Source organism: Lissotriton helveticus, chromosome 12, assembly GCF_964261635.1.
Source record: "Lissotriton helveticus chromosome 12, aLisHel1.1, whole genome shotgun sequence".
NCBI lineage: Eukaryota > Metazoa > Chordata > Amphibia > Caudata > Salamandridae > Lissotriton > Lissotriton helveticus.
In genome coordinates, this window is record NC_136073.1 from 105,647,291 (window position 1) to 105,669,313 (window position 22,023).

General features: G+C 44.3%; 1 protein-coding gene across 1 annotated transcript in view; it reads left to right on the plus strand.

The window, feature by feature from the left end:
* TRAPPC1 (trafficking protein particle complex subunit 1) overlaps window positions 1-22,023 on the plus strand; it is a 50,327-nt gene that overhangs the window by 13,617 nt on the left and 14,687 nt on the right. The window contains exon 2 of the mRNA XM_078669431.1: window positions 18,031-18,129. Coding sequence (XP_078525557.1) covers window positions 18,031-18,129 — 99 coding nt within the window. The remainder of the gene's footprint in view (window positions 1-18,030; window positions 18,130-22,023) is intronic.

Here is a 22,023-nt window from a genome sequence, read left to right on the forward strand (position 1 = left end):
CCTGTTCTATTCTCTTCTCCTGTGCTGATCTGCTGCTCTCTTCCACCCCACCTCCTTCTTTTAACTCCCTGTTCTCTTCTGCTGTGCTGATCTGTTCCTCTCTTCCATCCACCTCCTTCTCCAACTCCTTGTTCTTTTCTCTCGTGCTGATCTGCTGCTCTCTTCCACCCTGCCTCCTTCTCTAACTCCCTGTTCTCTTCTCCTGAGCTGATCTACTGCTCTCTTCCGCCCCACCTCCTTCTTTAACTCCCTGTTCTCTTTTGCTGTGCTGATCTGCTGCTCTCTTCCGCCCGCCTCCTTCTTTAACTCCCTGTTCTCTTCTCCTGTGCTGATCTGCTGTTCTCTTCCACCCGCTTCTTTCTCTAACTCCCTGTTCTCTTCTCCTGTGCCGATCTGCTGTTCTCTTCCACTCACCTCCTTCTTTAACTCCCTGTTCTCTTCTGTGCTGATCTGCTGCTCTCTTCCACCCCACCCCCTTCCCCAACTCCCTGTTCTCTTCTCCCGTGCTGATCTGCTGTTCCCTTCCACCACCTCCTTCTCTAACTCCCTGTTCTCTTCTCCTGTGCTAATATGCTGGTCTCTTCCACCCACTTCCTTTCTTAACTCCCTGTTCTCTTCTCCTGTGCTGATCTGCTGCTCTCTTCCACCCCACCTCCTTCTTGAACTTTGTTCTTTTCTCCTGTGCTGATCTGCTGCTCTCTTCCACCCCGCCCCCTTCTCCAACTCCCTGTTCTCTTCTGCTGTGCTAATCTGCTGCTCTCTTCCACATACATCCTTCTCTAACTGCACACACTCATACATACAACCACGCACACACACATACAACCACACACACACACACACAACCGAACAAACACACACAACCACACCACACACACAATCTCACACCCAACCAGACACACCACACACACACAATCACACCCAACCCCACACCCAACCCCACACCCAATCACAAACACAGCCACACACACAACCACACACACAGACACACACACACAACCATACACACACCCAACCACACACACAACCACACACAACCACACACACAACCACACCCAACCACACACACAACCACACACACAACCACACCCAACTACACACACAACCACATACAACCACACACCCAACCACATACAACCACACACCCAACCACACACCCAACCACACACACAACCACACAACCACACCCACACACACAACCACACACACAACCACACACAACCACACACAACTACACACCCAACCACATACAACCACACACCCAACCACATACAACCACACACCCAACCACATACAACCACACACCCAACCACATACAACCACACACCCAACCACATACAACCACACACCCAACCACACCCAACCACACCCAACCACACCCAACCACACCCAAACACACCCAAACACACACAACCACACAGACAACCACACACACAACCACACACACACAACCACACACATCTATCGCCCTCACTCTATCCATCTATCTATCGCCCTCACTCTATCCATCTATCTATCACTCTCTCTCTAGTGATCTATCGCCCTCACTCTATCTATCTATCTATCTATCTATCTATCTATCTATCTATCGCACCACCACAGCATCACTCAGGGGCACCACAACATCACTATGCGCTACCACAGCATCACTGAATGCCACAGCATCACTCATCGCCACCACAACATCACTCAGCGCCATCACAGTATCAATCTGTGCAACCATTCAACAACAACTGGTTAAAATATGTTCTCTCAATGTTTCAAGCTTTATTACAAATGTCACAAAAAGATGTTAATATTTCACTTCTATTCTTGGATTTTCGTCACAATAAAATACACTGAACATAATCTTCACAAAAGTTATGTACAAAAGTTTAAGCTATTGCCATTATAAATTACAATAACTTTTATTTAAGTATTATTTAAAAAAATTAAAAGCCATTGTTATTTGTAATATCAATACATCTAAGTCCCGTAAATACAAAACATGTTGCATTACAAATGCTATAGGTGTCACATTTGCAAAAGTTAAAAGTATTGGCATTGTAAATGACAAAGCTATTAATTTCGCTATTTTCAAAACCAACACATAAATAAAAAATGTGTCATTTACAAGACCAATAGCTCAAATTTTCCTAATGCGAGACCTATTACATTGCAAATGCTTGTTTATCTTAGATTTCTATGACTTGTCCTGGCTTTATACTTGGTTAAATATTACTTCAAGTCCTATTATTATAAGAAAAAAACAGGACTGGCCTATCAAGTCAGGCATGAACCTGGGAATCTTGGAAGCTATGTTTGAGGGCTTTGTGCTAAAATGAACTAAAATACCAGAAATGGTGGCTTGTGGCTTCCCATTTGATGGCCCAGTTCAGTTAGTGCAAGTCCACAGAGATGCACACCTGATGAAGCTGGTTGCTTTTCATGGTACAATAACCGAGGACACTTGTGGATCTGCCCCTCAGGCATCTCTAATATCGAATAATTGTCAAGTATCTGCTCTTCTGTTTCAGCCAGTGATTGGTGCAAAATGCACAAATGGCAGCTTTACCTGCCCTGTGGCAACTCCTTAGATTCCCTGTGTTAGAATCTGTAATGGGCACCTCCTGATCTGTCTTTGTGGGCAATTGTGCCTTATCTGGGTAAGGCTCCTATCACTGGTAAGGCAGAGTGCCAACATATTCATATACACACACTTGGGCTTCAGAAACTTCTGAAGTTCTAATTCCTTGAATTCGCGGCTGCCATGGCCTCAACTTCTTCACTCTTCACCTGAGCCTTGTTTGTGTCTTCAGGTTGCCGCTAGGTAGCAACAATATGATGTGGTATTTATCTCTTCATTAAGGGACTGTGGTTGGGAGAGGGGGTTCTCTTGTGCTGTATTTTGGGGATACTAGGGTGCTTAGGGTTGTTTATCTTTGACACTTTTTAGGGTCTGGCTACAGCTTTAGTTTTCTGGCAAGTCCGACAATTCAGACTATTCCAGGCCCCCATAGCGATAAAGATTTAATTTTTGGCATCGGGTAATAGAAATGTTTAATGTATATTACATTAATAATGAACTGTTGTTGTGGTCATCTCTTAATTAGCCAGGCAGCGCAACCTAGTGGCAAACTGCCATAAGCGCCGGTGTTGTCAATTAAGTGCTGGTGCCGAGCATCAGAAACCAGCGCGTCAAATAAAGCACTAGACTATACACAAAATACTTTATGCAATATATAGAAAAGGTCTGTAAACACCAGGACATTGGAGAGACATTAATAAGCATTCCTTAGATGTGATCTGTAGCTGGTGGTAAGCAGTAAAATCGTCCCGCCGGTAGCTCTAGAAGGCGTGTTCCTCAAAGGAATAAGCAGTGGCAAAACCAACAGGGCTTGCCTTTGGGGCCTGTTGACTTTTGCAAACGCCATTTGGTGATGATACACAGAATCTTCAAAATGATGTACAGCATGGCTAAAAGTTAAAATGAAAAGGTCAGGTGACGTGGCTGGCCACAACATTTCATAGGCATGCACGTGCATCATCACCACACGTGCACACTCACAAAGTAACACACGCACCATTTTTTATTTTTATTTTCTGATCCGTATTGGATCGGCAAATAAAAAAATGTTAAATTAAAGTAGTGTAAAAACACTTTTTATGGTGTAGGAGCTGTCACCTGTTTGCTCCATAACCCTCCAAAAAGCATTAATGATTTTTTTTAAAGGATCGAGCCGGTATGTATGGGGTGAAGGATGGTTGAGGAAAAGTCAGCCCATAACACACCTGATGCCCAGGCTGCTGGCGCAGGATGCCTCTTAGTTTCCATCTTGAACAATTACCAAATCAAGAGACGAGCGCTGGAAGCAGGAAGACAAGAATAGAGTTTTATTTCTCATGAGGAGAGCCTGTCATTTCGGACACTCGCATAGTGTCTTCAGGAGGTGCTCTAACAAGTTCTCTGAGGCTTCGTCTTTTATACACATGTTCATGATGCACAAACACTCCTTATTACAATAAAGACGCTTTGAAGTAGAAAAAGGCATGCTTGGAATCCCAGCTTCAGGCCTATTCCCATACCAGTCGCTCAGATGTCATCCTCCCCTCCTGAATGTAACAAGGGAGATTGTGATCTCTCAGCCGGACATTCCTACAGGACACGAGGGCAGGAGGGGATGATCAGGTCAAAGGTTGGTCAGGTGATAAGGTCGGACACTTCGGTTGGTGTATCACGGTTTTGTTATGCTGGGCAGGGAAAAGGGGGATGTACATCCACGAGGCTTGGTCTTAGGACTTGGGACCGGGTCGAGAGGCCAAGCGCAGCCGGGGGGGTTGTCAGCTGAGGGGAAGGGTGTTCTTGGGAGGAAATGGGGGGTGTGGGTCAAGCAGGAGTGCTATTTCTAGAGCAGGGTCACGCAGAGGGAGAGGGTCTCGTGGCTAATGCATGAGCAGTGCGCGCGGGGAGGGGTGCCGGGGACAGATGGGCAGAGAGGCCATGGTGTCTAAAATGGCTGTCGTGTATGTGTGTGCATGGGTCCATGCTGGCGGGATAACACAGCAAGTGTTTAGCGATATCTGTTCTGCTTACAACAAGGGGTACAGTGAACACAAATGAACGCCGCTTATGTACATATACATTGTCATTTTCAACAGTCGCCGCTTTTTTTACATAAGCTAGTTCAGTTCTATACAGTCGATACGATAGGCGGAATGCGGTACATGTGAATTTACATTTGTCGGGTTGTTCATACAAGTCTAGAGATCGGTATAATACTTAGTCGGGGTCAATCAAGAAAAATGTTCCGAAACATTATAGAATCAAGTTCAGACTTTCTCTCCGGTGACATCAACATACAGTAAAAGTGCTCTGATACCTTCGGGTCTTATCAGTGCTATAAGAAACTTTTGGAAAACTATATACGTGAGTGACCGATGAAACATTTTAGAAAGCAATACAAAAATTGTTGAGGGAGGAATTCAATTCGATACAAGCACTTAGTCAAGGGGTGGGTAGAAAGTTCAGGAAGGGGGGTTTTCGTCACAATGTCTTTTTAACCGAGTCTGTCTTCTTTTGTTGGCGCTGTTGAGCACCGGCGGTGGAGCTATAGGTCCAGCTCGTATTCATCCTTACGCGTTGCAGGGTGCGATCAGTCCTCTGCTGTTAGATCACAGTCCTGTTTCCTAGCTGATCTTCTTAGGGGTGCCTCATGCTGAGCACCTGCGTGTCTTTCTTCTTTCCTGGCAAAAAACCTTATTCTATAGTCAAAAGTTATGCGAAAAGGGTGATGTCGTTGAATAATCAAGGGAAGAGAGGGCGGAGTGGGATCAGATCTTTGAGCACACCAAGGGACCACAAGGAGCAAAGGATGGCGAGCAGGCAGGCCCATCAGTCAGGCGAAGAGGGACGGGGACTTCAGGCACGAGTGGGTCAGCAAATCGAGGGCTTCAAGGCGGCCCTTCATTCCTTCATCTGCCGAGTTTGAGAATGGTGCCTCGTCCCGCGTCTCGTTGCTCTGTGGCTCCACCTTTGACTGAGGTCACACGTGCTCCATGATCTGTGGCCAGGCTGTGCGTCACGTCCAGCTCCTCTCTTCCGGTGATTGTATCTTTGAATGGGTACAAAACAAGTTTTAGAAAAACTGGCAGGAGAAGACATTTATACATTTCAACTCCATCCCCAATCCTATGTGGGTGGGTGATAAGTTCAACGGTCACAGTCAGAAGTCATCACTTATGGAGTATGTAGGAGGGCATTACCATTGAATTCATGAACCTGTTTGGCGTTCATTCGTGACGTATGTGGAGAGAAATTGGACCTTTATACACAGTGTATTATATCAAACTCAAAATCGAGTCCTTATGTAGAGACTCGCCCTTTTTCTTTTTAACCCAAGTATCGACAATCTTACATTTCCCTTCAGGGTCGGCTAACTCTTGCAAACAGGAGCGCTATCGTCAGGAAGAAGGGGGAGGGGGGGGGGGCAGATGTTAAACATGCCTTTCTTGGGGAATGACCGTTAATCAAGGTCATCAATTACGCTTCGAGGGTAGCTGACATGAAGCTGGGGTTAATCGGGGGAAGCGGGGACGCTTTGGACAGGGAGCTGGGGTCAATCGGGAGAATCGGGGGGGGGGCACTTTGGACATCCGCACTTAAGTGCAGAGGGGCGAGGTAATCTGTGCATTGGGAATTGTATTTCTAGCGAACTGAAAAACAGAAGACCATTGACGTTATAGTCCCCCTAAAAAAAGGCCGGATTAGGGGACATCAGTCGTCTTACCTGTCCCTTCCTTCATTACCAACTCGGGTTCTATCGTTTGGCAGAAAGGAGAGGTAGTAATATGGCAAGTTACAATCGTTTTAGTTCCTATCGATTTTGCGGAACACCTTTTGTGCTCGAAGAGACCCAATTAGGTTTGTGCCGGGGAGGCACAACGTTACCGTAAAAAAAAAAAAAAAAAGTTACCGTACAAGGGAGGAGGGACCGGGGGGGTGGAGAGAGGGGGGGGAGGAGGAGAGAGAGAGAGAGAGAGAGAGAGAGAGAGAGAGAGAGACACAGACACAGACACAGACACAGACACAGAGACACACACACAGAGACACACACCGCACTCTAAATGGTCCACAAACTCAGGCGGGGGAGACAATACATGTATTATTTACAAAAATCCAAGACAAGACATATAACCGTTATTGGCCATAATGATCTCTTCCTGTATGCTGCGCATCCTTACGCCTTTGGCAACCGGTCAAGAACTAACCTGGTCGGGCTAATGTGTTTCCAGGCGGAGGCAACAGTGGGTGTCAGTTGGGAGAGCAATAGGGCAGCTCCAAGTTTCCGGTCCATGAGGGTGTGGAAAGGATGTAGTAATTTTCTAAACACTGACAACATTCCTAGTCCTCCAAAGCGGAGAGTACTAGAGTAAACCTCACCTCAGAATATTCTTTTAAACTTTCCCTATTCAGTTAAGTGTAGAATGCTTAATCATAAGTGCACGTCATTTTTGGTTGTATTATTCATTATTCGGGGTGCCAAGCGAAGTCACATTTTGTATTTTCTGCTTCAGGCTGTCCTCTCAAGCGCTAAGTTCAGGGTATTGTTCGCTCATCGTGTGTAGGTACCATAATCGAACGCCTTTTTCCCGTCTCTTCGTCCGCTAGATCACCATTTTTCTTTTTCGTATTTTAATCGACGTTTCAATGTGACCTGCAGAAAGAGGGAAAAGAAGGGAGCGGGGGCAGCATTTAAAAAAAACACATCAGCGCGCATAAACCCGAAAAGGCTTTTACTTACTACATACTCGGTCTATCTCCACGGAACGCGGTCCATGCCAACTCGGCATTTAAGCCCAGATGGACCTTTTAGTGTAGGAGAGATGATTATCGGAAGCCGATGGATAGCATAAGTCACCCAAGTGTGGTATTACGGATCGCATGTAGGGAGGCCAGGTGGCACTCCTTCAGGGCGACTTAGGGGTATTTTTAGCACAATTTTCCTGATACAGGTAGCATATAAAGTATAGGCTGAATTCCAGGGTCTTTTAGCAGTTGCTTTAGGTTGTACAAAAATGTGCAAAGTAGTGGGCCGGCCAGAACTGTACATGTGGGAATACTTATTAGTGGAAAACCTAATGGTGTCGGTGGTCGTTTATTTCATACTAAAAGTGCGACAAGTGCAACAAAATCATATCGAAACTTCAGTGTGAGCAAGTATCATAAGTGTTGAAATTTGAACTTTCAATAATCATGATGCGCCAAATTTAACAACTATTTATTGTCCGAATGTTCAATCAGCACCCATCTCACTTCAATTCATTGTCCAAACACATAATCAGTACCCATCCCATATCAATTCATTGTTTTTTTTTAAAAAACTGTATATATATTTCATGACATCAAGGCTGAGCAATCGGGGTACAACAAAGAGTTGAAAGTTTCATTTGTACCAGCGCCATTTTGGGTGCAGCTAGTCAGATCCAGGCATAGTCAAAACCTCTACCCACTCGTGGTTGGCCCAGAGCCTCTTTCGGCAGTCCAAAAAGTTCAGTTAAAGGGCAACAGAAAGGATCGGCAGTATAAACCATCAGTCAAAAGGGGGAGGGAGGCAACAATTGTTTCCTACCGGGTCATACTGGGTTTTCACCGGAACTGATCCGAACTGTAGTCTGCAGGATTTTAGTCATTCAAATTGAGGCTGGCGTCAGCATGGGAGCGCCGACGTCCATCGGCTATATTTTCATCGTTCCGCGGGCAATCATGGCAGTCATTCCCCATCGGGGGTATCTGCGGGAGTCGGGGACCCCCGCGGCTCCTATAGAATCTTCAAGGTCGAGGAGAACTTTTATGATGGTGGGACTCGTTTCTTAATCAACAAGCAACCAGGCCATTCCTTCATGCTGGGCCCGCTCTTGCAGGGTCGACCGCCATTTTGAGAGTTCGGCAGCTACCGGCAATCACGGGGTTAAATGAGCAGACGGGCTTCAACCTGTCGGGCGAGGCGTTGCAGCATCGCCACAGTGGACGAGACCCTGCTGGGTGAGTGGAGCGTCGCTGCACCGCAAGAGTGGACGAACCCTTTGCCGGGTGCGAGGAGTGTTGGGGGTGCAGCTGGGGAGCCTTCACCTGGGGAGGTGGGAGAGGCTCGTTCGCGCCGCCTCTCCCTCCCGGTGCACCCCACGGCGTCTCGCTTGACATTTGTTATGGCCGGACCAGGCGATGAGGACGAGGGGGGGGGGGTGGGAGGCATGTGCAAGACCTCCCCCCCCCCCCAGTGTTGCCTCAGCCATTATTAAAGAAGTGGGGACGCATGGCAGGTTTCGGGCCGGGCCTACAGCCGATGGCGGCCGGACGCTTCTTCACCCCGGCCCCAGGAACGGGTCCCTTGGTTCATCCGGGGGACAGGTCTTGGCGCGTGGTGCCGCCTTCGGGCTATTCGCGTAGTGGTCCTTCCACCCCAGGCCGCCCCTGACGGTTTTTGTAGACTTTAAAACGCCCAAAAACTACTAGAAAGTAGCCCAAAGTAGTCCAACAGTGCTACTTTGGGGAAGGAAGGACTGGAACGGCGTCAGGCAGACGGCGAAATGCATTGTGGGTTTCGTTTGTCGATGCAGCCGTTTGTCATGTAAATAGTTGCTTTGAATGTTTTTTTTGTTAAAAAAAATAAAACGTGTTCACCTGTTACTTCGCTATAGTGTTGTATATTTTCTATTATTCGCCTAAGGTTTGTCGTTAATTGGGCGGGGTGGGTGGTGGAGCCAAGCTGTGTCGAAGTCATAGCGTTGAGTTCGGCTTTCCTCACCAGTTTCATATCTCCTGAGGGGTTGTTCCCTATGTTTCTATTTCAGCGAGGTTGAAAAAGAGATCTCGTCAGCGGCCTACTGATTTCACTCGATTCCTTTTCTTTTCCATAACGATTTTTATATATATATATATTTTTTTTTCTCTTATTTGCTAGCACGATACAGCGGCTAATCCGCATTTTTTTTTTAAATATTTGTCCTTTTGTATTAGGGGTGCCCTCCTGGCCGAGCCAGATGACTTACCTCTAATAAATGGTCCGGGTGGAACTGGTTTACCAATCAGTGGGGAATAGATAGGCATGACAGATTACAACGGGGGACAAAGGTCCGCATTACCTACCCTTCATTACTTGCAAAGACTAGACAGAACATTTCTATTCCACGTTATTTGCAAACAGAGAATGCCTCAAAAGAACTATTCCTTGAACAATAAATGTCCAGACAATCAATCAATCAGTGGGGAGAAAAAACAGGCATGACGGATTACAACGGGGACAAAAGTCTGCATTACCTATCCTTCACTATCTGCAAAGGGGGTGGCAGAATATTTCTATTCCTCCCTGTTTGTAGACAGGGAATATCTCAAAGAGCAATAATCGATAAAAATCGATAACAAACAATCAATGGGGAGAAAGATAGGCATGACGGATTACAACGGGGACAAAAGTCTGCATTACCTACCCTTCACTATCTGCAAAGGGAGACAGAATATTCCTATTCTTCCCCGTTTGTAGACAGCGAATGTCTCAAAGAGCAACAGAGCAACCAATCAATCAGTGGGGAGAAAAATAGGCATGACGGATTACAACGGGGGACAAAAGTCCGCATTACCTATCCTTCACTATTTGCAAAGAGAGAGGAACGTTCCTATTCGTCGCTGTTTGCAAACAGAGAATGTCTCAAAGAGAACCAATACTTCAAGTAGCAACCGAGGCTAAATGAACCAATCAATGAACAATACCAGTATTTTAAATACTGATTCCAAAACAATCAATCAATCAGTCAATCAGATGGATAAAGCCATCCTACCAATCGGACGTAAAGACGTCCTACTTAACCTTACCCGGACCGGACCATATGGGCAATTCTTCGCCTTCCTTTTTCCAGCGCCCCATCGTTCTCTTTCTCCATGTTTTTACCGCAGCATTCCTGTGGGATTCCAGTCAGGACAGTAGGTCACTTGAGAGAGGTCCGTTCAGAATTGGTGAAGTTCATTCAATCGGCAGCCGGACGAGGGCCCTCTCAAGGCAGGTATACTCCAATCGTTTAGATGTTCACCCCATCGTCTGGACCTCTCTTACCGGACCTTATGTCGCTGATGGACCCCGCGTTGGGGCGCCAATTGAGGAAAAGTCAGCCCATAACACACCTGATGCCCAGGCTGCTGGCGCAGGACGCCTCTTAGTTTCCATCTTGAACAATTACCAAATCAATAGACGAGCGCTGGAAGCAGGAAGACAAGAATAGAGTTTTATTTCTCATGAGGAGAGCCTGTCATTTCGGACACTCGCATAGTGTCTTCAGGAGGTGCTCTAACTAGTTCTCTGAGGCTTCGTCTTTTATACACATGTTTATGATGCACAAACATTCCTTATTACAATAAAGACGTTTGAAGTAGAAAAATTTGTGAAAAAGGGGAGTGTGGTCCTGGGATGCAGGGGAAGCTGGACCAGTTAAATGTGAACAATAAAGAATTTGCTAGCCCCCACGGAAATGGTTAGATAAAGAATTTTCAAGAAAAGCACAAACAAAGGAATTCTTCTGCTCGTGCAGGTTTTTTTATTTAAACCTGTTTCAATTTTTTATCAAATTTGTTTTTTTCATGGAAGAGAAAGGTACTTATGAACCACATTTATACATATTTACAACAATTAACCGACAAACATATATACAAATATAAACAATTATTGCACAATCTTCTTTTACAAAAGCTACGTGTTCACAAATATTGATTCTTTGTGAAATATTTCTCACTTGTGATTACCAGAGAATGAAAACAAGAAAAAGCAACCCGAATAATGCAAGGGGAAGATCAAAAACAATTAGTAATATGATCAGAAATGAATTCCTGTTCCCTTTCTTAAAGTGCCGACGCGTTTCGAATCTGAAGATGAATGACAGATTCTCTTCAGGGCGCTTTCATTGGGGGTAATCTTCATCTATGGGCAACGCGGTCCCGCGGGTCCAATGTATGTAACGAAGCTTATGACTCCTTGGGTCCTTTTGCTGTAGCTGTGGACCTCTATTGGTGTTGGAAACATGTAGGTTTCTTTTCTTTCCCACTTTCTGACTTTCGTTGGTGATGGCCTCCGTGCTCGCACTAGGATTTCAAACTCCTGCGCTGTTTTCTTTTGCTGCACAGAGAGTTTATTGTTCTTCGCGGGCCTCGTATGTTTATGCTGTGTTGATATCACCGGTTGGAACCGTGATTCAGCATACCTCGCGGTACACTCAGCAGCGTTTTAATTCGCTCTGTACATCTTCCACTCCGTATGGATTCCTATCGTTGTAAACCATCAACCAACACAGCATAAACATACGAGGCCCGCGAAGAACAATAAACTCTCTGTGCAGCAAAAGAAAACAGCGCAGGAGTTTGAAATCCTAGTGCGAGCACGCAGGCCATCACCAACGAAAGTCAGAAAGTGGGAAAGAAAAGAAACCTACATGTTTCCAACACCAATAGAGGTCCACAGCTACAGCAAAAGGACCCAAGGAGTCATAAGCTTCGTTACATACATTGGACCCGCGGGACCGCGTTGCCCATAGATGAAGATTACCCCCAATGAAAGCGCCCTGAAGAGAATCTGTCATTCATCTTCAGATTCGAAACGCGTCGGCACTTTAAGAAAGGGAACAGGAATTCATTTCTGATCATATTACTAATTGTTTTTGATCTTCCCCTTGCATTAATCGGGTTGCTTTTTCTTGTTTTCATTCTCTGGTAATCACAAGTGAGAAATATTTCACAAAGAATCAATATTTGTGAACACGTAGCTTTTGTAAAAGAAGATTGTGCAATAATTGTTTATATTTGTATATATGTTTGTCGGTTAATTGTTGTAAATATGTATAAATGTGGTTCATAAGTACCTTTCTCTTCCATGAAAAAAACAAATTTGATAAAAAATTGAAACAGGTTTAAATAAAAAAACCCGCACGAGCAGAAGAATTCCTTTGTTTGTGCTTTTCTTGAAAATTCTTTATCTAACCATTTCCGTGGGGGCTAGCAAATTCTTTATTGTTCACATTGAAGTAGAAAAAGGCATGCTTGGAATCCCAGCTTCAGGCCTATTCACATACCAGTCGCTCAGATGTCATCCTCCCCTCCTGAATGTAACAAGAGAGATTGTGATCTCTCAGCCGGACATTCCTACAGGACACGAGGGCAGGAGGGGATGATCAGGTCAAAGGTTGGTCAGGTGATAAGGTCGGACACTTCGGTTGGTGTATCACGGTTTTGTTATGCTGGGCAGGGAAAAGGGGGATGTACATCCACGAGGCTTGGTCTTAGGACTTGGGACCGGGTCGAGAGGCCAAGCGCAGCCGGGGGTGTCGTCAGCTGAGGGGAAGGGTGTTCTTGGGAGGAAATGGGGGGTGTGGGTCAAGCAGGAGTGCTATTTCTAGAGCAGGGTCACGCAGAGGGAGAGGGTCTCGTGGCTAATGCATGAGCAGTGCGCGCGGGGAGGGGTGCCGGGGACAGATGGGCAGAGAGGCCATGGTGTCTAAAATGGCTGTCGTGTATGTGTGTGCATGGGTCCATGCTGGCGGGATAACACAGCAAGTGTTTAGCGATATCTGTTCTGCTTACAACAAGGGGTACAGTGAACACAAATGAACGCCGCTTATGTACATATACATTGTCATTTTCAACATGGTGAGCAATAGGGATTAGGCGTGGGGAGGGGAAAAGCAGAAAGCAAGGGCGAGGCAACATGAAGGGTGGGAGGAAAACCTGCATAAGGGGTTTTGGCGAAGGGTAGAAGCATACAAGACAAAGCATGCAGCACATGAGTGAGACAGCAACAAGGGTACTTGGTGGGGCAGAAGCATAAAAGGGAGAGAGCTGGATAACACACACGTCATGTGGTGCTCTGCCAAGAAGAAAGAAGTAGCCCCTGAAAGTGAGCAGTGGAAGGATAAAAGCCAGCCAATGGGAGAGAACGTGAGGAGGGTATGCTGCAGGGGAGGGACAAACATGAGATGGACAAGTTGAAACAAGGAAAGCGATTGAATAAGAAGCAAGCATATGACTGACAAGCCAACCAATGGTACGCAATGGGCAGGCATTCCACATTTTGCCGCATCCTTTATGCGGTGGGTAATACAATTTTACAATAAAATGACTTGCATATTTACAGTGCTTTTAGCCGCAAGCTGGGACATCGAGGCACTATAAAGGCATGTCACTATTCTCCCTGATCCAGCCAGGATACTGTTCTGCAACTGGTTACACGCGCACAGACATCCCATTAACGAGGTGGGGTACCATACCACTAAAATATAATTGTTTCCCCAACGATTACTTTTGCTTAAATATGTGTTTGCAGGTGGGTGAAAGGCCAACTAAAAAGGTGCAAAATGTTTACTTCTCTTTACCCAGTTCCCAAACATATGTTAATGCCCTTCAAACAAACACTGGTCATTTGTCAGTGCTTAGATAAGTGAACACGCTCTGAGGTGCGCGTGGTTGGAAATCTTTCTATGTTCTTAATTGTTTACATAAAAGCAAAGACCTACAAAGAGATGCAGCTAGTGTTGACAAAATCCTTTTTAATTGAAGAGTGATGCATTTCAAGGATCATCTGTTCCATAATCTTTTTCAAGACTAAAATGCAGAATAACGTGCTACTATAATGGGCAAGCAAGGGATTGCAGAAGCATGGCCATTGTTCCATGTGAAGAAAGGGATGCTCTCCATGTGCGACGTGCAAGGACACCAAATGGCGAAGCGAACTAAAGGAGGCGGGAAGAGCTGTGGCACGTGGTCCAGTCGTGTAGTAGTGCTGGTGGTTACGTTTTGCTGGGCACGTGGAAGCCCCGCGTGCCCTTCATTCTCTTGTGTCCATATTTGTGTACTTGCAGTAGTTCCCCGCGGCCTTGGGGCGGTGGGTGGAGGCTCCAGTTCAGACGACCTTCATGATTTAGTCCAAAACAAGCACAAGCAGAAATTTCACAATACTTTTTCTGCTATAGCTGCTGCTGACAAGAAGCATGTGTCGATGTGGAATATATTTTTTTCCCTGTTCAGCAGCCATTGTCAAACTTCAAAGCACTTCCCCTGAATCACCCTGCTGAATATCATCTTTTCTTGTCTGTGCGGCTAGTAGCAGCTGCGCGGTAGCTGTCTCTCTGTCACTAATGTAAACATTGCACCTTTTTAATAAAGCCTTTGATGAATAACAAAACCAGTGGTGGAGTGACAGATGAACTGGCAAAGGGCCAAGTGTCGATCACCAATGAGCGAGGGGGAGGGGGTCAGAGGGGCTCTGTCTGATGCAGTGGTTGAAAGGGTTGGGGGGGGGAGAAGTACACAGGAGAGAGAGAGCAAACATAAAGCACAGGGGGTAATTTGAGGGTAGTGGGAGAGAAGCGCAAGAGGAAGAGAGCTGGAAAACATGCATTTGAAGGAGTGCTTAACCAAAATGAAAACAATGTAGCTCCTTAAAATATAGCAGTGGAAGGACACAAGTAACACAGTCAATAGGACGATAAAGAGGCTGTGCTCCAGGGGAGGGCCAAGCACAAGATGGACAAGGAAAACCCCCAAGCAGGAAGCAAATGAGAGTGAGAATAAAGCCAACCCATGGTAAGCAGTAGGCAGGCTCTTAAGCCCCTGTAAATTCTTGGTAAATCCTCAGTCTAGGTCTTTCAAACCCAGACAGCTTATGCTGTCTGGTAGGCTCCACTTGAAAATGCATTGCTGAAGTACAGGGTTCAGGACCTCTAGATCCTTTCTTGTTGATTTCTTTTTCGTGTTAAGATCTACTGAACACCCCAGCTGCTTCAATTCATTACAATCTTACTCTTAGGATGTTAAGCAAGTCGTTTTCCTAGAGCACTCAGAGTATTAAACGAGAAGCTGCACCCCCACACAGAATTCAGAAGGCCAGCTGCAAGAGGTCAACCGAAATCACGCCAAAGACCTACAATGTAACCTGCAAACTGCAAAACTAAGTGACATTTGAAACTACAACTTTAAACTATAGCCTGTCCTCTATGAGCTTATGAAACTATATTTATGCATGTGTCTGCCCGTCTTTTATCTCTCCCGCTTATTTTTCCTCTGCCCTCTCTTTTTATCAGCTTCTCTTGCTCCCTCCTATTCTTAGGTCGGTCTCTCTCTCTACCTCTCTCGCCATACTGCTCTTCAATCTCTCCCTATTCCTCGTCTCTCCTCTTTACCTCATGTCTGTCTTGCCTTCTCTCTCCTTTTCTCACATCCTGCCACCTCTCTCTAACTGTTGGCTGTGCATTCTCTCCAACTCCTTCCATTCTCTCTTTTGTTACAACTCCATTTTCTTGCTTTCACACCTTTTTCTGCTTTCTCTTGCTCACTCCCACGCTCTCGTCCTCTTTGACTACCTCTTTCATTCCCTCATTTTTCTGTTTTCTCTTCCTCCCTGTCCGATCATGTCTCCCTCTCTTCCGTCCCTACCTCCCACCTGTGTCTCCCACTCTCCACATGGATTGTGTGTAACTCTAGGTATGAATGTTTCAGATAGACATGCCGTTGCGCTCTAATTTAATGCGTTATGAACATGTTTTGCTTTCTAAGTGAAATAAAATAGGGTGTACAGCAGAAAAAGTCTTTATCTTTTGCATGTATTTACTGGTAAATGTGTCCATCACCTTGATGTTCCCTAAGTGTATTTTATCTTCTCTAAACCGATATGCAATAAATAATAACTTTGGTCCAGATGTCGGAATGCTATTACCGGTCGGTAACAGCCGAAATTAACTAATTTCGGCCGTTTCTGATGTAGGGGCCGAAATTAACGATTCGGTAGTTTATGGAATCGGTAAATTACCGATTTCTTAAATACCGATTTGGTAAATTACCGAATTCCTAATGTAGGGAGCACTTAAATGAGTGCTTATCCCATGTTAGGATTTGTTATTTACCACCAACTACAAGTTGGTGGTAAATAACGAAAACACCCCAAAAAGCAATTTTATGCAAATTGCCACAGTGCCATGTTGCAGACATACATGGCCTTAGGCATGTATGTCTTGCAACATGTGCATGTATGTCTGCAACATGTACACCCATACACAATTGAGGGGTGCAACAGGGTGTCAAAGTGACTCCCTGCCACCCTTCAATGTTTTCCCCCTTCTACCGAATCGGCCTCCAGGCTCATAGGAATGAATGGCAATTACCGAATCGGTAAATACCGATTCGGTAATTTTTGCTGAATGATTGGCTACATAGCATTTACCGATTCGAAAATACCGAATCAGTAAAATTTGCTATTTTCGAATCGGTAAATGCTATTTACCTACATCTGGCCCTTTACGTTTAACAAGTTTGCCTACCTATGTTTGTGCATTGGCACCTTAAAGCAAATTTATTGGCTTTGTCGATGACTGTCGCACTTGCTCTTCCAGTGGTAAATCTGTGCATAATCAGATTTCCACATGCAGAGAATGTGCACTCCTAAAGTATGCTTTTCTGCCATTGTGGATGTAAGAGAGGCATTATTGGGTATTTATCGTCTTCTGGCATGCAGGCATACAGTGGTGTTCTTTCCCACCCCAATCTATTGGTTCTTCTTTTTTTTTTGTGCTGCAAAGACCTCCTCCATATACATCGCTTGGGCTCTCAGACCTCCTCCATATACATCGCTTGGGCTCTCAAGTGTTCCAGAGTTCAATCTATTCCTCAAACGTTCTTAAGCGGTATACATTGTCAGTCATTTTTGATGTGCTGCAGGTCTGCCTAGGTTATGATTTTATGTTTCCTTTGTTTCTTCACTTTGCTCTTCCTCACTATGATCCAAACCTCGGTGGATATCTTAAGTGGTTGCCGAACTTGCCTCAGTAGTTCATGTTTTTGTTTATCCCACTTAATTGGAATATTTGTCTCCCAAGTTAATGTGCGGGAGCGTCGTGAAAATCTGGTGCAGCATTGATCTCGATATGGCACAATACATGACCCTCTTTACCTTTAAGAGTTGGGGGACGGGGGGGGTGATGCTCAGTGGAGAGGCTGCCAGTCTAAGACTCGATGGACGAGCTGATAGAGAAGCCAGGGCTCCAAGAAAGACTCAACGGGGAGGCTGGGTGTCCAGGCGGGGTAAAGAAGGGTTGAACAAGCAGAGTCTCAGTGGGGATGCTGAATTCTACGAGTAGTTCAGTGGATCGGCTGGTGGCCATTGAAGGACCAGACAGGAACAATAGGATTAGTTGAGAAGTTCAGTATTGGAAGCTTGGGCCAGGAGGAAGCTAAGTGAGTTGAGTCTGGGAAATACTCTGTGCATGCAGACTGGGAGAATAGAAAATCCTCAGTGCTGCAAAGACCTCCTCCATACGCATGGCCCTCAGTCAGGGGAGGCTGTGGTTTCTGGTAGTAGTTTCGTGACCACAGGACTGCAGGGATACAATCTGTATGAGGTGAGTGCTGTTTGGAAGAGCCGCAGTCGGGGAAGTGTGGATGTAAATAAAGGAGATGCTTAGTGGGATCAGGGTGGCATCTCAGGCACTCACTTCCCAGCTTTTTGAACCCTCTTGCTCTCATTCTAGATGACTGTGCACAACCTGTACATCTTTGACCGAAACGGTATCTGTCTGCACTACAGCGAGTGGAACCGCAAGAAGCAAGCCGGGATCTCTAAAGATGAGGTAAATCAGCTAGCCTTGAACTAGAGCAAACATGAGGAGCCATCGGCAGAGGTGGCCTAGCATTGTGTGCAAAAGAGAAGGGTATGTGTAGGCTGTGAGTGATCTACGTGAGTGATGAACTCACCAACCCTTCTAACAAGCATTTACAATGCAATAGGTCTCGCAGCATTAAAGTTTGAGCTATTGGCATTGTATATTACAATGTGTTACATTAATGTATCTTTTTTTTTTTCCCCTTTTTTTTATTGCAAGAAAAAACAGAAAATACAATGATAAAATCAACTCAGTTATACAAGTATGCATAATTCTCTGTACGTATTTTTATCATTATAGAGAGAGAAAAGAAAAATGAAAAGAAAAATATAGATATATATATACATGTATAAATGCATAACGTGTATGACATGTCGGTCTCACGAAATATTAATCCATTTAACTGATAGTAATCCATTTAACTGATAAACGTTCCCCAAATTTTTCCCCTTCCTTTTAGGGCTTTAGAGCCTCTTAGTTTAGCCAATGAGAGTTCCATAGTATGTATTTCATGGATGAGATACCACCATTCCATGACGCTAGGGGGCTCCTTCGAGATCCATGTTCGCGCGATGGCCAGTCTAGCACAGGCGAAGATGATAGTTAGCAAATCCTTGTATATACTGTTCGTGTCTTGTATGTCTAACAAAACTAGATGAGCAGAAAGTGTAGGCGTTGGTATATGCTTCCTATTGAGAACATCGATTATTCCCAACCAGAAGGTGATACGTTTTGGACACTCATAGAGCATATGTTCTATGCCTACAGCTTCCATATTACATTTTGAACATTTAGTGCGTTCGTTAGAAATGTTGCCAGAAGCCCAGCTAGAGATTCTTTGAGGTGTATAGTACATTTGAATAACTGTCCTATAGAATTGTAGCCTCCGATTTGAAGACTGAACAACTCGATTTATTTGTTTTAATGAACACGCAACCTGGCTTGGATTGATGTTTATTCCTAGCCTACTAGTCCATTTGTCTGCCATTTTGCCACAATCGCCGACTTGATTTTTGTTGAGGAGCCTATAGCTCTTACTAATAATGGCTTTAGTCTGATTGGAATAGATAAGCTGTAGAATATCTGAATTTTCAACACTCTCGATTTTCTTTTTATTAACTAAGAAATCTTGAATCTGTATGTATTTAAAATGTGATGTCTCTTTGATTTTATAAAGTATTTTTAGTGTGTTGAAGCTCAGAAGGCCATCTGGACCATAAAGATCCCCGAGCTTGTTGATATTCTGGTCTTTCCAATAAGTGCGAATAACAGGGGTGAAAGAGGACACCCCTGTCTAGTGCCTCTTTTTATTGAAAAGTTGTCCGAGTTATTCCCCATATAGCTGACAATTGCTGTAGGTGTCTCATACAGGGATTGTATCCATCTTAAATATTGCCCCTGTATCCCATAAGCCAGTAGTGTTGCCCAGAGGTATTCCCACCCCACTCGGTCAAATGCCTTCTCTGCATCTAACATGACCATACCGAGTGGGGTGAGAGTAGTCGCCGCGACATCGAAAGCAGTTATTGCAGTATTGACATGGGTAGTGGTATCCCTGCCTAGCACAAATCCGTGTTGTTGGCAGTTAACTAAAATTGGCATTATTGGCGCTAACCGATTGGCAAGTACTTTAGCGAAGATTTTAGCATCAGTGTTGATTAAAGAAATTGGCCTGTATGATCCCTGTTCTTCCGGTGGTTTATTCTTTTTTAAAAAGAATACTATTTTAGCTGTACGCCATGAAGCAGGAGCAGCTCCTGTTTCTCCCACAAAGTCTATCACTTGTTTAAGTAGTGGGAGAAGTTCCTGTTCACAGACCTTATAGATTTCCACAGGTAAGCAATCTTCACCTGCAGCCTTATTTGGGGGGAGTGCCTTTACAGCTGTTCCAAGTTCTTCGATAGAGATGTTAATATTAAGTGGTCTAATTTATTTCTGGGTCTAATCTTTCAGGACTGTATTTCTCTAGATATGCTTCTATTGTTTCTAAAGTAGGTATTTTTTCTGGAGTGTAGAGATGACAGTAATATTTAGCAAATTGTCTCAGGATCTGTTCTGGTTTAGTATAGACTTTAGAGTCGAGTCCTTTTATATTTTTAATAGTAGTTTTGGCCTTTTTATCCGCTACCTTGTACGCCAGAATTTTCCCAATTCTGTCACCGCCTTCATATTGTGCGAGTTTGTATTTGTGGATTTTTATACTAAATTTTTCCCTAAGGGTTTTCTTAAGAGATGCCCTTAGTGAAATAAGTCTAAGACTTAGTTCTTTAATATTGGATTTGCCTTGTGTTATAGCGTCTGAAAGTTGTTGTTCAGCTAAAGAGATATTTGATGTGATGGACTTTTCTAACCCTCGTTTTTCAGCGTTATCCCGGAAAATATATTGCTGTGTATAGCCTCTAATACTGCTTTTACATGCATCCCATACATGGTTAATAGCAGTAGAGTTGATATTAAATGATATATACTCTTGGATGTGCTTTTTAATACCAGAGATATATTTATGGTCCGTAAGTAAGTATCTAGGATATGTAAACTGCCGAGCTATGGGTTGAATGTCCAAATTTTTAAATTCAAATAATATCGGGTTATGATCTGAGGTGATTTTAGGGCAGATTTGTATTACACAATTTTCCAGAAAGCAATTTGTTGCCCAGATCATGTCAATTCTAGAGAAGGTTTGAAGTGGGGAGGAGTAATATGTGAAGCCGGTTATGGTGGGATGTTTAGTACGCCAGACATCTTTTAGGTTGTGTATCCTAGCTAGTTCTAGAATAGCTGACCTCACTTTACCCATCCTATTTCTAGTTCCTTTACTTGTGGAGTCTATAGCATAATTCATGACACAATTGAAATCCCCCATTATCAAAAGTTCCCCCTCCCAGTCCAATAACTCGATAGTCAATTGTTCATACAGCTTAGGTATATCTAAATTTGGCCCATAGACTATGCAGAATACATAGCACTTTTGATTAAACTGCAGCTGTACTATTGCCCACCTGCCTTTAACATCGGCGGCAGTCTTAATAACATTCACTCTTAGCCATTTTTGTTTTAGAATAGCAACACCGCGAATTGGTGCCCCTAGAGTAGAACAAACAACAAGATCGCAACCCATTTGTGATAGAAACTTACGGTCTTGATATCTGATATGAGTCTCTGAAAGAAATATCATATGTGGTCTATACAAGTCCATTTCTTCTTGTACTAGTTTCCTTTTGTCTTTGTTATTGAGACCGGCAACGTTCCAGACTAAACATTTAAAAGAAGTCATAGCTTATATTGTTACTTCTCGATCTCTCCCAAAAAGCACTTTCATTAACCTTGTTGCTATTTTTTAAGCTTCTCTTATTCTTGCAATAACATTTTTTCCCATTTTTCTGCCCAACCCACCCCGATGGCTCGAATCCACCTGCTCACCCCCTTATCCACAAGACCCCCAGGGGGGGAAACCCCGCTATCTTGGCTGCCGCTGGAAGGGCAGCACAGTGAAGTTGTGAGCATGGGACTTGCTCCACACCGCTAGAGCGACTCATAGTATGAATGTTTCCACAGCAAAGAAAGAGCGCTATAGAGGGAGAAGAAGAAGAGAAAAAAAAAAAGGGAGAAAAAGGCAGGAAGCAAAAAGAAAAGAGGGATAGTTAGACAGATGTGCTCTAGTCGTAATGAGTCCTCCGTTAGTAATCACATTGTGTTTCGATTAATTTTCCAAATTTCTCAAAAGCTCAAAATTACATCCTATTCCCTCTTTTATAGACTATAGAGTCTTTTTTTAGTCCTTCTCTCTCGTCCACCTCTCTATGTTTTTGATCGCTTCCTCCGGTTCAGTAAGAAATAGTGATTGTCCACCCCTAATAATTT